General features: G+C 37.8%; 1 protein-coding gene across 4 annotated transcripts in view; it reads right to left on the reverse strand.

Moving 5' to 3' along the window:
• The window catches only part of itpr1b (inositol 1,4,5-trisphosphate receptor, type 1b), a 145,646-nt gene that overhangs the window by 34,474 nt on the left and 93,981 nt on the right, over positions 1-17,191 (reverse strand). For all 4 annotated transcript variants that reach the window (XM_065240971.2, XM_065240970.2, XM_065240969.2 and 1 more), the window contains 3 exons: positions 3,768-3,951; positions 3,226-3,476; positions 1,064-1,264 (listed from right to left, as the gene is read on the reverse strand). In XM_065240971.2, coding sequence (XP_065097043.1) covers positions 1,064-1,264; positions 3,226-3,476; positions 3,768-3,951 — 636 coding nt within the window. The remainder of the gene's footprint in view (positions 1-1,063; positions 1,265-3,225; positions 3,477-3,767; positions 3,952-17,191) is intronic.

Consider the following 17,191-nt stretch of genomic DNA (forward strand, 5'->3'; position numbering starts at 1 on the left):
AACCCAGTAAACCATTCTCTGCAAGCATGTGAAAAAATAGGTCTTTGAAATTTGGCTCCCCTTGTGATGTCAGAAGGGGATAAAACTGCACCTTAAACTGCACTATCCAACCACGGCACTGCCATTTAGAGCAGAGATCAGCATTTGCATTTAAAAGGATATCCAAAAACGCCACATTTTTGCGCACGCATTTTAACATATTATAATAAATGAGCTAAAACTTCACATATGTACTCTGGGGACAGCAAAGATTTATTTGACATCTTAAAAAAGTCTTGTGAAATATTCCCTTTAAGGGCACATACACATTTAATTTAAACGAGACTCAGACTTTCTTTATTGATCCCCTCCAAAAAAAATCTTGTTATAAATATAAAAGAATGTCTTAAAACCAACATAGCTTACATCACCTATGCCATGAAGGCTAATCGGGTAATGTTAACCAACACCCAAATAGATATTTAGGGATTGTCCTCAAATTATCATTACGATCTGTTTCGATTTTGTTGTGGGACTCAGATTGCGATCGAAAAAGTCCCGGCTTACGTCTTGTTCTCACTGAATTTCCTGTTTCACCTTGGTAATATGTCACATTACGGAAGTAAAATGGGTTGTAAAGGTTTCTTGTTGACTGTAGCTTATTCAGGAGTAATCGAAACATGGAAATCATCTATGGAAATCAGTATTAACAAGTGCCAAAAATTCAAACAAAACCAGTCGGGAAGAAAACATTGAGACAAAGACACCATCGGAGCCCAATGGGGTACCGTAAGAATGTTCACAACCTGTTATTAAGTGATTATGAGATCACACAAATCATCTATCTGTCACAGGACGAAAGCATATTGTTATTAAATGAGTACATTACACTTATCCTTAGAAAACTAGGACAATAACGATAATAGGTCCCATTATGGCTCTATGAAGTCAGTAAGATTGCATAATGGCACAGCACAACAACAAAAAATTGCTATAATTTCCTATAAAGAGCGTGTGTGTAATAAGGGTAAATGACGTATATGTACTGTAAGTATATATGTAGTATGTTTAAGGTCCACTCCACCTGGTTTTCATGGCAAGGACCCTGGCAGTACTCAGTCAGGCTCTCCACAGTCTGGTTAATAAGAGCGACGTTCTTCTCATTAATATAAAGCCCCAGCAGGCCCAAGCCTCCCGTTGTGCTGCCGCATATACAATCTAGGAACTGTAGCGTCTCACACACCAGGTTGTAGTTGTTTTTGTTGTTCTGACAGCGAAGGAAGTTCTGGAGAAAAGCGAAGAAAAACATGATCAACAGGAAATGAGGGACATGATCTTGTATTTATATATCATATTTCATCAAGATGACTTCTGGGTAATCCAGAGAGAGATTTGTTGATACAATTCGTAAATATTAAAATGCTCTGGATTTTCTTTTTAGGGTTCCTGTAGGGTTTACTTTGATTTCATGTATAACTCAGTGATAGAGCAATGTGTTAGCAGCACAAAAGGTCATGGGTTCGAAACATGCTTACAACATGAGAAATTAGCGATTAGCCAACATGCTAAAATTTTAAACTGACATTTTGTACACAATCTGCTATTCTCATCTCAAATTAGGTTATATGTTTCTTCTCATTTTAACAATCCATGATTTCTGAGATATTTTAGTCATGTGGAAATTCGTAAAAATTTGTGTGTTTTGATAGCTGAATGAACAGCATCCCAGTTCAAAACAATAGGTTTGATTATGGAAGGGATGTCCATCCCTTACAGCCTCGGTTTGGAATTAACATGGCGGCGGACAACAGTATATTTAGGCGTATACACCTTTAAATCAAAATTATCCTGAACTTTTAAGTGGTAAAGTATTAGTGCTGGGCAAAAATGTATCGCGATTAATCGCATAAAAAATAAAAGTTATTTTTTAATAATATAGGTGTATGTACTTTGTGTAATTATTATGTATATTTAAATACACACACATAAATTCATTTCAGAAATTGTTCATTTACATATAATTTTTATTTATTTATATATCATATAGAATATATAAAAATATTAGTGCTGGGCAAAGATTAATCACAATTAATCGCATACAAAATAAAGGTGATTTTTAGCATAATATACAAGTGTATGCTGTGTGTAATTATTATGTATATATAAATACACACACATTCATGTATGTATTTAAGAAACATTTACATGTTTATTTATATTTTAAATATTCTTTATTATGTATAAATGTAAAAAAATTATATATAAATAACAATTTCTGAATTGTATATATGTATGTGAGTGTGTTTAAATATACAGCACACACACATAAATTATGCAAAAAAAATCACTTTTATTTTGTATGCGATTAATCGCGATTAATCTTTCCCAGCACTAAATAAATAAATATATATATACACGTGTTAATGTTTCTTAAAGAAATACATGAATGTGTGTGTATTTATATATACACATCATAATTACAGACAGCACATACACATAAATTAAGCAAAAAAAAAAAAACACTTTTATTTTGTATGCGATTAATCGCGATTAATCTTTGCCCAGCACTAATTTTTATTGAAGACTTGAAAGTGAAAACTGCAAGATCACTATAGATAACTCCAAATAAACAAATTAAAGGTTGGCAAGTAAATAATTATGAAACAATTCACAACATTTTTCCTGATAACCTAATTACTGTGAAGCTACCATAAAGCTTTTCAACACCTATGTGAAATAAGAGTAAGAAGTTATTTATTACTTTCAGCATTAGAGGTCTGATGATCATGATGTCATTGTTATATCAAACTGACCATCATTTCGTAAGAATGTAATGACTGGCTCCACCTCTGAAAGGACTTTCCCTTTAAAGTAATGTCTCACGATTTGTACCCGTCCCTCAACCATGTGGCTTTATTATGGTACACAACGGCCACTGTAAAATTATTTGCAAAAATCGTGTGGCGCTATGTATTATTAATGCATTTGGCAGACGCTGCTATCCAAAGTACATTACAAGGTATACCTTTCATCAATAATGTGAGTTCCCTTCGATTGAACTCACAATGCAATGCTCTAACACTTGGCTACAGTAACACTGGACCACTGTATTTGCTTTACATTTACAATATGGTAGTGAAATGGGTTGTAAATATTGTTTCGTGTGACTTGACTGAACATGATTGGAATATTGATATGGAAATGCAAAAATCAATTAGCTTTTTTTCGCTTTTCATCATGGCTGACCTGAAGCTCACGGTTGTGGTTCTCACAGAGCAGCTGCATCAGGCGCAGGATTGGCTTCATAATCGTGATGATGACGCTCATCTCACTGTCATCCTCGTTTTTGTCACCTGTGCTGGTTTGCCCCTCCGCCACATTTACATGCTCGTCTGCATCCGCCTCCCTTCGGTACGTGTTGAAGGCCTTCTTGGTGGCCGTAGATGCTTCCAGAAGTTGCTCTCGAACCTCATCGGTTACTACGGTAACATCTTTTACTAAGGTAAAAATTACGTTTAACAACAGTAGGAACTTAAATGATTATGAATTCCTGCAAAAAGTTGTTAATGATGCAAAGCAGAGGGAAGTGTTTATTTTTGTTACTGTATTACAAAACCTTTTTTGTATTATGGCAGCAAACAGCAAGAAATATTCATCAAGTATATTCGTCTGTTTGCTATACTATGTTTTTCTGTGTCTGGGATACACGTTTTATTTTATTTTATGATTTTTATTACAAAACTCAAGTGGTAGGACATGCTGTTTCTGATCACGGGTGCGACCCTGACCTTTTTTGCGCGTTTGGGCGTCCTTGTCGTTGCTGTCCTCGTCTTTGCGTTTGCTGCCCAGATCGCTGGTGTTCACCGTCACAGTCGCCTTGATCTCCTGCTGGGCCAACTTCATCCGCTCGTAAAACACTTTAAAGAACTTCTCTGACTTATTGTCACCCGTCAGACGGCAAAAAAACGACCGCTGGAGGACAGGCAAAAGAGCGGGAGAGAAAGAGAGAGAAAGAAAAAGAGAAAAGGTTATTTGTTTTTTTCCTAAACCAATAATTGACTGTAATGTCCCTTTACTCAAACCTTAACCAATTATTACCCCTCAAATTAGTGTGAAACAGTGGCGAGGCCTAAGTGGACCTTGGTGAAAGCCTACTTAATGTCTACTTTCAAATTACATCTTTTTTTCAATATAGTAGTGGTAAATGGATTACATTAAATTTTTTTAATTCATGGATCGAAATTTTTTTGGATCAGCAAAAGTGGGGGTGGGAAAATAAAATAAAAACAAATTAAGAAATCCAAAGCATTTAAAAATTACAAAGAAAGTAAGATCTAATTGTAATATTTAGGTGCAGAAATTGAATCAAATGAATAATAACATTGTCTTTTTTATTGTATAAATTAAATATAATTAATCTTTTTAAAGCTAGAGAAGTGATTTACCTTTTGTCTTATGTTGTTTATTTAATATAATGACACAAACATAAGCATATTTCTTAAAGGGCACTCAGGCACTGCCACTTAATAGCACCTACACACACATATGATTTCTTTCTGAACTGTTTTCACTTACTTTAAGACATGTTTTATAACAATATTTGCCAAGACTGTGGTATTTCCAGATACTTTTGTGTTTGCGTGTTTTTTGAAATGCGCATCTCCGTGCATGCACTTATGAGTGTGCGTCCTTTTGAGTATGTGTGTGCGTCTGTGCCATGGTCTGTGCGCACAGAAATCAGCTCACTTTAACATCTTCTTGCACTCAAATTGTTTAAAAATCACTTGCTTGTTAACATTTGCAAAGTTTGGAAACAGATGCAAAGGATAAACTTTCTATAAATAGCTATTTATTTAGGTACAATGCGCATTTGATCGATTAGTAGGCTATTAAAGAGATTATCATAAATAATAATCATGTATGCTTGATTTCTTCTGCTTTCCCAATAAATATTTTGTATTTCTTCTGGGTAAACCATCTGTCATTTGGAGTGTGTAGCCTCGGCACTCGTGTAAAATAATAGTTTGAGAAGAATTTTTTTTTAAAGCCACTAACCCTTAAAATGACTAAAGATAATAACATGTGCTGGGCAAAGATTAATCGTGATTTGTGTGTGTGTGTGTGTGTGTGTGTGTACCTGGTAATTACACGTTGTATGTGTGTCCCCACAAAGATAGGAATACCAGTGTTTTTGGGACATTTTGACGTCCCCATGAGGAAACAAGCTTATAAATCAAACAAAATAATGTGTTTTGAAAATGTGAAGTATCAGAAACTTTTCTGTGATGGTCGGGGTTAGGGAATGGGGCAGGTAAGGGGAATAGAATATACAGTTTGTATGGTATAAAATGCATTACGTCTATGGAATGTCCCCACAAAACATGGAAACCAGAATGTGTGTGTGTGTGTGTGTATTCATATATACATAATAATTAAACACAACACACAAAAATATATTATGCAAACACAAACTTTATTTTGTATGCGATTAATCTTTTGACAGCCCTAATTTATTTATATTTTTATATATTCTATATTAAATATGAACAAAAAATGGATATATAAATAAAAATTATCTGAAATGTATATGTGTCTGTGTTTAAATATACATAATTATTACATACACCACAGACATATATATTATGCACTTTTATATGTATACGATTAATTGCGATTAATCTTTGCCCAGCACTAAATAACTAAAGATTTCTACCACCAAAGAGGTAAACATAATCTACATTAGTTTATTGCGAAATTGGGCAGCGCAGCACGAGAATTTTACATTCATAAATTATTTTATTTTTAATAAAAACCAGGGGACCCCCAATTATATTTTCGTGCTTTCCTCAAGGCTTATAGGAGGTCCAGCCCCCCCCAACCACCCTTCAATTTGAACACTAAATAAAACATACTATGCCCTAAAAGTATGTACTAAGTATGCTAACTGGAACGCAGCAATGCCATCTTAAAATTTGTCTAAAAATATTTTCTACCTTATAACGCTGCAAAATTTAAAGGATTAGTCCATCTTCTTAAAAAAATCCAGATAATTTACTCACCACCATGTCATCCAAAATGTTGATGTCTTTTTTTTGTTCAGTCGAGAAGAAATTATGTTTTTTGAGGAAAACATTCCAAGATTGTAATGGACCCCAACACTTAACAGTTTTAATTCAGTTTAAAATTGCAGTTTTAAAAGTGCATATTTTTTATTTTCTTGCCAAAAATGACAATCATTTCACTAGATAAGACCCATATGCCTCGTTTGAGATGGTTTAGAGTCCTATGAAACTGCAATTTTAAACTGCATTAAAACTGTTAAGTGTTGTGTCCATTAAAATGAGAAAAATCCTGGAATGTTTTCCTCAAAAAACATAATTTCTTCTCGACTGAACAAAAAAAGACATCAACATTTTGGATGACATGGTGGTGAGTAAATTATCTGTTTTTTTTTTTTAAGAAAATGGACTAATCCTTTAATACAGCTGACCCTATTTGTGAATCTGTGAAAACACAGGGTTTTTTTTATTTATTGTTTTTTTTATAAAATCACCTTACATAATGTTAAGGACATTCTGTGAAAATATAATCTTGATATCTTTAATATTGACTGAGTAAGGCCAGCGTGTCTAAGATTGAAATTAATGTTTAGGAATCCATCTTTCAGTATTTTTTGAGGCAAAATAATAAAAACATGCAAATAAAATTATTAATTATTTTTTTAGTATCGGAAGTCATTCATTTATTATTATAAAATGATATGAAATTTATAGTAAAAACATTTTTATGGCTTATTTTATGATTTAATCTAATCTTATGATTAGATAATGAAACATTAGTCTGAAATTCACAGACAGGTTGCATACTGCTTTAAAATCTTTCCTCCATAGGTAGTTAACAGGGTAAACCAGTTTCATAGCACAATGAACGTTTCTTCTACTCCAACCACAAGGAAAATTCAATTCCACATGATATGACCTCTTTAATGAGCCGAGTCGATTTCATGTGTCAGTATGTAAAGAGTTAAAAGCTAACCCAGCAGTGCAGCCATGCTTCAAAGCAGAGTTCTCACGTCCCTCCCTCCCTCCCTCCCACCCTCCCTGTTTACTGTCAGCCAGACTCGCACCGCTACGGTTACATAACCCTCTCAGAGTAGCCCGGCGTGTACACACATACACACATACACACACACACACATAGAGTGCAATTATTACGGAAATAACCTGGAGTGCCTCCCTCAGCTCACCTGATTTAACACCATCTGCCTTCACAATGTCCCACGAGCTACAATGCTGGCACCCACCACACATTTACATTATACAAACAAGCACACGGCATCTCGTGCGCACGCAAACCTATTCCAAAGAAAACAGTTCAATGCAACATGGAAAATGTTTCTTTTTAAAGTAGATCTTTCCGAATGCAATCATGTTTTAGAACAGCGGCAAAAGCTTCAGGTCTTTGTAAGCATAAGGCAGCTTGCTGTGGCTGTCGTTTTTTTCTCTGGTAAATCCTGTCCTACTTTCGCTCATTTTCCTTACATAAGTCATTAATCAGCTGAGTGATGGAGTGGGAGAGAGAAAGAAAGAAAGAAAGAGAGACCTCACGCTCGCAAGAAGAGAGAGATCGGAGAGGAAAATCCTGCCCCACTTTTCTCCAGCCAAACAGGCACGGAGCGAGCTCGCGACATGAGGAGGGAGGTGCGAGTTATCAGCGGGATTCTGGGGCAGTTTTGAAAGCTGGTTACATAACCAGCCTTCTTTCCAGGTTAACAGTGAGCTCAGACCTCTTTTAGACATCACCGGATGAAAAGCAACACACCCACAGGAGAGCATGCTCACGAAATGAGATTCAATTAATGCGCTGCATTTAATAAACAATCGGTGCATTAGGTTTACTGCCTAAGGAAACTTTAATCTCTTTCTGTGAATGACCTCTTTGTTAAATGTTTCTCACTCAACCTAATTGAAGGCAGCGTTGAAACGGGGCCGATCGCTTGGAGAGATTAAAATGTGAAGCGAATCAACAGGTTACGTAAGGCCTCGGAGATGAGAAGGAGAGTTTATAGCATTACAGCATTCAAATGGGTCTCATGACTGTGCTTATAAACAACACGGCCACATCAAATGCATCGCTTTAGTAAACATGTCAACACCTGACCTCCATATGACGCACATCCAGAAAAACAGCGAAATGCTATTTTCTCATTTTTACTGCACTGTAACGTGGACCTTGTTGGAACAGCTGGAACTGATATAAGAGTTTACAGGTCACAAAAGCGAGGAACATGCACGACCTCTCCGTGGCCTTTACGTGCTGCATGACCTAAGCGTGCATGAGACTGCATATTTCATGTGAGTAATGAACAAGCGGTTGAATTACGAGCTAGTGACTTTAAGGACAAAAAGCACATGGCCTGTAAATCACGTCTGGCAAAAACAAAGCAAAAATGTAAACGACTAACTATAGCCCTAAAACAAAACCAAACACATTGTAATCACTGTTGACCTTGCCTACATGATGGAATATTATACATCTCGCAAGATATTTCTGCAAAAATAGTGGGGTTTCCATCCAAACGTGAAGCTACACTTTTCAAAAGTCACAAAAAAGAAAAACAAACAAATGCGAAAGAGGTGCATTTCCATCAAGTTGTTTCCGTGGGTTCACACCAGCCGCTTTTTAGGCGTCAATTTCGCGTCTACAAGACCTAGTTTGCCACTTGAACAGTTTGAGTTTACTCACTTCTTTCACGCGTGAAAGCCGCGTGCGAAATTCTAGTCATCGAGACATTCACGTGGAAATTTGCATCATGGGAGGGGCTTCTGCAAACTCCGCTCTCTTCCTGTAATCAATAACTAAAGCATGCTCCTCATTGGTTAACGCTGCGCATTTTCCACCAAAGTTCAAATTTTTCAACTCACGGGTTTGCTGTTGCAACGCTCAATACTTACGAATGAGGCAGAATCGCATCTACCGCGTCACGCTAGACGCCTTATTCGTGTCGCAAGACCTCCAGACGCGCGTCAACGCGTCTTCGAAATCATTGAAATCACTCGCACTTGACACCTCTACTGCGGCTAGTCTGAACGCAGCATTAGAGCGAATAACGGTGGTATTAGTAACCAACGGTACATTTACTAGCAGTGCAGCTTATAATTGCCAAAATGAATGCTTTGCACAGAAGAAGAAATGCGACTTTTTGATGCAGGTTCAAGGGCATTACGACAACGAGCCTCATAAAACGTAAAGACAACGTAATCGGAAACAGCTAGACGATCAGTCACGTGGGTTTAATGTTCGCTACATCAGAATTTATTCAGCATTATTCGCATTTACTCTTTATCACATAAACAGGGACAGTATGCGTTACAAAGGTCCTAATATGTGCCATTTAGGTTTACATATGTATACATTTGGTGCTAATATGTACCCTTTAGGTATAAATCTACACCTCTGAAGTACAAATAGGAACTCCTCCTTACGTGCAATGGTGTACTTTTTAAAAGGGTACTGCCCTAATGAGCTAGGGACCATTTTTTGACAATTATTTCATTGCTAAAAACAACGTTATTTTGTGAATTTGGTAGAATACATTGTGTTCTCGTGATTTATTTTCCACATACCGTACATTTTTGTATCCCCAGATTTTGCTATCTTCCTGAAATGCACTGATTTTGTAGCTAATCTGTACGTTGTGATTGGTCTGAATACGTCAGCCGTAAATGTGACGCTCCTTACCATGTTTGAAAGATTCAGTTGCTAACAGGAGTTAACTTACAGGTTGTGAGTCAGAAGCGGGAGGAATTATGATAATGTCGATCTTCTCTACATCACCATTTCCAGTAAGTAAACTGTTGCCTACAATCCGTGTGTTTGTTGTAGTCCAAGAAAAGAGATTTACGTTGGAGACGATAACTTGCGTCATCGTTTAATCTGGGGTTTGTATCTTTTGCATATCATTAACATGTACTAATACACACTTACACACCAAAGGAAATGTAAAATCGTGATTCAGCTAATTGGTGCTCTTTAAAAACTTTGATAATGTAGCTCAGTGCCGAAACATGCAATAGACATTAAATGCAAGACTTCAATTTATAAAAACTATATCAAGCTGAAAGCTTGCCTCATTAATATTAATTAGGAAGTTTGCCTAGCAAAGTCATCTTGACCTAATTAATATTTATGACCACCATATAGAGAAGATTTCAAATTAATTTGCTCGCCGACATCACTGCATTTATTCTATCTAATCCTATATCCGAGCCACCGTCTAAAGCCTGTCCTACACCATCAGCCGTCACAGGTGGGTTACCCTTGTGTCAGCTGTCCAACAAGGTGACAAGCTATTAAAACCCAACAGGAGGTAGGCTTTGCATGTGCAGTGAACGTGGGCAGTCCCCTAACAGCTGCCTTAACGTACAAAGAAAAGGTCAACTAGCAACTACCCCACCATTCCCTTATCCTCTATGTGAGCTCTTGGCATCAACAACAGGATGTTATGTAAGTTCTATTTATAAGCTTGCGGTTCTCAATCAGAAGGATCGTAGTTGCGCCCACCCGACTGCGTAACCAAGGAAACGGCTCGCGCTGCACCGCCCGGGGATGCACGGAGACGGGGGGTGGGCGGTTACGTGCCGCGTCCTTCACACTTCAACAGCAGCTTTTCCACAACAGCCGAGTCTGAAATTCAGCACGTCCAAATATAAGGTGCACTCTACCTCAAGAGAAAATATGAGAATGCTTGGTGATAAAAACAGCCTTAGAGAACCAGCTAGGATTGGAGAGGGTTTGCTAGCAGATGTAAATAAAGCTTTAGACGCAAATATACGCCACGCTCGCATGCATGATGAGTAATGGCCTTCACACCTGTTGCGCTTCATTACGTGCATGCGTGTGTTTTGGGCCTGTTTACGGTAACCAGGAGAACTAGGGGGAAGGACAGGACTATGCGCACGGCTAAACACGCAGTCCATTCAAGTGCACAGGCATCTCCGTAAACGATCCCGAACGTGACAAAGTGAGTGTCGATATTTATGGCTCATGTGTGCTTGTAAATTCTACAAGAACCTGACTCTCTACACGATGGGTGTCTGTTTCGGGCAAAGTTATGTAGGTCACAAGCTAATGTTTAACGCATGTGAAGCGATCGACAGGTGCAGGGCGTGACCTGAAACCTCTCTGAGGCGTAGCAGCGGCATCCAGCGGAGTTCATTTTTCCAAAAATTACATAAGACATCACTACAGTGAGTGCCAAAGTTTTAGGATGCTGACATTCAGCATATGAGTGCAAAAGAGGTGTGTATTTTTATTCGTCTACATACTCCCCTATATCGAACTCCATTTATAACTGGGTGTCGACAGGAGGAATTTTTATCATAGCAAAGCTTAAAATTGAGCCACAATACAGATGATGGCCGGATGATGACAACCTGTAAGAACTCGAGCCGATAATAAGGGCCAAACAAAAGCCGTGACCTTTGGACCACAACCTGATGTCCAATCGATGGTTGTGGAATGAGTTACTGGTTGGGGACTGAAGAGAGAGGAGGGGGGGTTTTCCCAGGTGCTCTGACACAAATTTCTATTTTTGCCGTACTTAGGACATCGCCAAGGCTTTACGTGCGTACATGCACGCGACTGTGTGTGCAAGCTGAAAATAATATGTGGATGGGTACATCTGTCAAATTCAAATTAGCCCACCACTTTTAATTTTAAAAGACGATGTAGTGATCGAACAAAATCAAGTAATTTATAGATGGTGCCATTTATAAAAGTTACTTGATTGTGGTCGACCACTACATTCTAGTCAAACAAATTGGTTATTTAAAACTGATTTCCTAAGTCATTCGCATCATTACACACTTTCTTTACTTTCACATAATATGTAATATGACAGCCTGACTAAACATGATCTCTTATTTACCTAATGAAATGCAATATTTAATCGGTGAAGTAACCACACGATCAGGCTGCATCAAAACACGAGCTGATTATTAATGACAGTCTATTTTTACATGCAGTTTGTGCATCTAAACGATCCTCCAGAAGGTACGATACGAGTATTTTATACCCTTCTGTCACAGAGGAATGCGTCCAATGACGTCAGAGACAGAGCGGGAGATTGTGTCTCAGGCTAGCTGCCCACTCGCTGCACCGAGAGTGGGCGACAGCTTCCGTCACGGGTCATCCAGAACTCCGGTTTCGTTATGTATTTTCTCTCTATGCTTTATTTCCCTCCCTTCTTGAGCATTACTCATCGCAGATAAAATCCCGTCTGCTTTATTCTGTCTGGCCTTCAGGTTTCACAGTACAGTAAATAGCTGAAGAAACAGCTGCCCATGTATTTGAGCTGAATGCCAATTGTGAATTCACACTTCGGGATAAACAGGATGTTAATGGCTCACAATCCTTAATTATCTCCATACGCTTGAAGTGTGTGAAACTGAAACGTGTATTGTGTGACCTCATTATTCAACCTGTGACTTCCAGACTGTTGTGTGGTTTTGGAAAAGCCAAGATCTGAACAAAGATCTTACAATTTCTTTTTGTGTGTGTATGGTTAGTGTGCGGTTTGTGAAAAAGCAGAAGGGTGGATGTTTTTAAAATATTTGTATTTTAAGAAAATAAATTATGAACCAAAGGCCTTTATTGATTATTCAGGGTATCAAGCCATTTCTTGTATCGTATATATATATATATATATATATATATATATATATATATATATATATATATATATATATATATATATATATATATATATATATATATATATATATAAGGGCTGGGCATAGATTAAAGGGATAGTTTGGCCAAAAACGATATTATACCCATAATTTACCTTCCGGTAGCGCCGCCATCTTAGACTCCTCTGTATTCAGGAGAGAGTATTAGCGTAGTGTACGCACTTTTCTTAGTGACGTATGACAAATTCGGAGGGCGGGGGCACAGAGCAGCAGCAGAGTAGCCTCCGTAGGCTGCGTAAGCTCTCATCCTGAATGCGGACGCGACTAAGATGGCGGCGCTACCGGAAGGCATTTATTTTCGTTAATAAAGTTTAAAATATGGATATTTCTACAACAACAACGCGCGGATTACCCTCAGAAGACCTTTGTTTATCATCCTGGAGCCGTTGGGATTTAATTTGTGAAGGATGGACGCACTTTTTTTGGACTTCAAGGTCGTGGACTATGGGTGGACCCCGTAACATTACATTTAATCAACTGAAAGATCTAAAACATTTTCTAAAATATCCGAAAATGTGTTTGTCTGAAAAACGATGGACAGCTTGGGGGTGAGTAAATCATGGGTTTAATATCATTTTTGGCCGAACTATCCCTTTAATCTAGCTTAATCTCATACAAAATAAAAGGTTTTTTGCACAATATATAAGTTTGTGCTGTGTGTAAATATTATGTATATTTAAACACACACACATACATATATATGTTTTATTTATATATAATATAGAATATATACAAATATAAATAAATATATATATACATATATAAATGTTTCTTAAATACATACCTGAATGTGTGTGCATTTATATATACAGAATAATTATATACAGCACAAACTCATATGTTATGCAAAAAAATACTTTTTATTTTTGTATATCCCTACTTAGACAAGACGTCAGACTAAGATAAGAGTCTGTTTGATGACGGACTTTTGACCTCTTTTTTGCTTTCCTGTTTCATTCTAGGAGTTCCCCTCAATTAACGACGGTAGTTTCTGCGGTCTCATTCTCAATGGTAAAATGTATTGGATTTATTTTGTGATGAACCTGTAAAATATGCTAATATGCTGCTTGAAATCCTTTCATTTATTATTTGGCTGTCTTGCACTGAAATAGACTATTGGTGCTTGGCCAAGACCAAGACAGGCCGAGACCGAGACAAGACCAAGACTTTAAAGGGTCGAGACCAAGTCAAGACCAAGACCAGTGCAAGTCACTGCATTAAAACACTTACAGTATGATAAAATGTGGAATATGCATATGATTAGGCACTTCTTGTCTGTGTGTGTATGTGTGTGTGTGTTTGTGTGTGTGTGTGTGTGTCATCAGAGAAGTTAATCAAATAATCAAAGGCACTGCAAATATGTGGGAATTTATCTTTGTCTATAAGCAAATAAAAGTGAACAAACACTAAAGAGCTGAAATCAACTTAACCATTTATTCTGAACTGGCTTTCCATGGCTTGCCATCCACTTAACACAATGCAGGTTTTTTTCGTAATAAAATTAGAAATATTGTCATTGGGAGAAACTTAAACAATGCTTAAAAAATGCCAACATCATATGCCAAACCTGAATTAACTACATAAAATTAATGATACAAAATAAATTTGTGATGTGCCATCAGTTGTGGTCTTGAAATAAAATTCAGAGTCCTCTTTGTCTGAGACCGAGACGAGACGGAGTAAAAAAGCGGTCTATTCCAAGACGAGACCAAGACTGAATTTTGTGCTACTACATGGCAAAAGAAGCCACACGTCAGCCGTGCACAATGTTCCCTTGTTTCAGAAAGTCCCTTGTTCTTGCTATATTGTTGTGGGTCCACATATTTAGCATGTGGTAAAGCCATGGGCAACTGCTGGCACATTTATAGCTAACAAAGTTGGAAGTTGCGGAGGGCAAGACTTGAATGGCTCTGTCCCACTTCTCATTGTGCTTACAAACATACTTCCCCTAAGATACTACACACTGCCCACTGCATCCTTCTGGGTAATCTCCCTGTCTATTTATTATGATGTCCATGACAGTCCCCATCTTCCAAACACTTTTCTTTCCTTGGTGACGACCTCTGTTTTCCTGACAACCTCCCTAGAATATCTCTATAAACAAACAAACAAACTTTGGAGGGAGATTGGCTCTCAAACAAATGCCTCTCTGTTTGTGAATCAGGCCAGCGGGCCACATATTATGCAAGTAGAAGTAATGTGATTCATCCTCTGATATGTTTCAGATTTGTTCGGCACAACATCTACTCCTGTTACAAAGGCCATTTGTGTTCCTGTAATGAGAAGAAGAAAAACAAACAATTTCCACTCCATGTATGCCTTACACGTAGAACATTCTGGTTCTCCATGTAATAGCCAACAATTAATCTTTGCCACCAACGACAACCTTCTGAACATCTTTCAATCAAGCTCTAAAGCAATCTCACATCAGTAGTCAGCCATGTGTGAGCCTGAGCAACTTCAATGAGTATTACTAAAACTTTAACTGCCTGCATTGTCATGGTTTATATATCCTACGTAGATAACATAAACAAATTTAACTAGAAGGCTCACTTTATAACACAAGATCACTCGTTACCTTCATCCAATCACAGAGTTTCTCAAATCAATCACTGTACCTTCATCCAATAACATTGCTTCTCATATCACTTACTGTACCATTATCCAATCACAGAGCTTCTCATATCACTCACTGCACCATTATCCAAATCACAGAGCTTCTCATATCACTCACTGTACCATTATCCAATCACAGAGCTTCTTATATCCCTCACTGTACAATTATCCAATCAGAGGGCTTCTCATTTCACTCACTACCTTCATCCAATCACACAGCTTCTCATATCACTCAATGAACCATTATCCAATCACAGAGCTTCTTATATCCCTCACTGTACAATTATCCAATCAGAGGGCTTCTCATATCACTCACTACCTTCATCCAGTCACACAGCTTCTCATATCACTCAATGAACCATTATCCAATCACAGAGCTTCTTATATCCCTCACTGTACAATTATCCAATCAGAGGGCTTCTCATATCACTCACTACCTTCATCCAGTCACACAGCTTCTCATATCACTCCCTGTACCATTATCCAATCACAGATCTTCTTATATCCCTCACTACCTTCATCCAATCACACAGCTTCTCATATCACTCACTGTATCATTATCCAATCACAGAGCTTCTTATATCCCTCATTGTACAATTATCCAATCAGAGGGCTTCTCATATCACTCACTACCTTCATCCAGTCACACAGCTTCTCATATCACTCCCTGTACCATTATCCAATCACAGATCTTCTTATATCCCTCACTACCTTCATCCAATCACACAGCTTCTCATATCACTCACTGTATCATTATCCAATCACAGAGCTTCTTATATCCCTCATTGTACAATTATCCAATCAGAGGGCTTCTCATGTCACTCACTACCTTCATCCAATCACACAGCTTCTCATATCACTCACTGTATCATTATCCAATCACAGAGCTTCTTATATCCCTCATTGTACAATTATCCAATCAGAGGGCTTCTCATGTCACTCACTACCTTCATCCAATCACACAGCTTCTCATATCACTCACTGAACCATTATCCAATCACAGAGCTTCTTATATCCCTCACTGTACAATTATCCAATCAGAGGGCTTCTCATATCACACACTACCTTCATCCAATCACACAGCTTCTCATATCACTCACTACCTTCATCCAATCACACAGCTTCTAAGATCACTCACTACCAATCATCCAATCAAACAGCTTCTCAGATCACTCACTACCAATCATCCAATGACACAGCTTCTCAGACCACTCACTAACATCATCCAATCACACAGCTTCTCCTATCATTGTCTGCAAAAATATTGTTCTGCTGTATTGCAGTTTCTCATCATGAGAGACCCTATGGTTCAGGGCCTTTAAGACTATGCTTGCACCTTTCATGCACAACTACCTGACATAATTGTAGATGGTCTCATGACTTCAGTCACTCTGCACTGCCCTTTAACCCAGAAGCAAAACATAAGAAATCATACTGCTTGTTACATTATTGTCACTGCAATGAAGCACTACTTGTATTTAAATGAGCATAAATCAAATAGCAGGCAATATGTATACCACCGTGATCTAAATGATATTTGACAACAAAGTGACAAGGCTTCTTATTGCTTGCAAAATGTCTCACAATGAGTAAACCAAGTAATTCCCCCATTAACAGTAGAGAACGTCACCTCATGCGCACACTCTTTAAAAGAGCAGATTACCCCTCTTTCTCTCTTTCTTTTATGTGGTTTCTTCACATCCTTCAAAAGGCACACAAATGACTCTGCAAACCGGCTGCAAATGTGTCATGCAGGTTATCCACAAAACCCCTGCAGCGCTGCTCAATGTTTAACCAATGTAACCCAATGTACTGAGGTCGATGCCAATGACTCTGACGGGCTC

The sequence above is a fragment of the Paramisgurnus dabryanus genome, chromosome 14 (genome assembly GCF_030506205.2).
Source record: "Paramisgurnus dabryanus chromosome 14, PD_genome_1.1, whole genome shotgun sequence".
Taxonomy (NCBI): Eukaryota; Metazoa; Chordata; class Actinopteri; order Cypriniformes; family Cobitidae; genus Paramisgurnus; species Paramisgurnus dabryanus.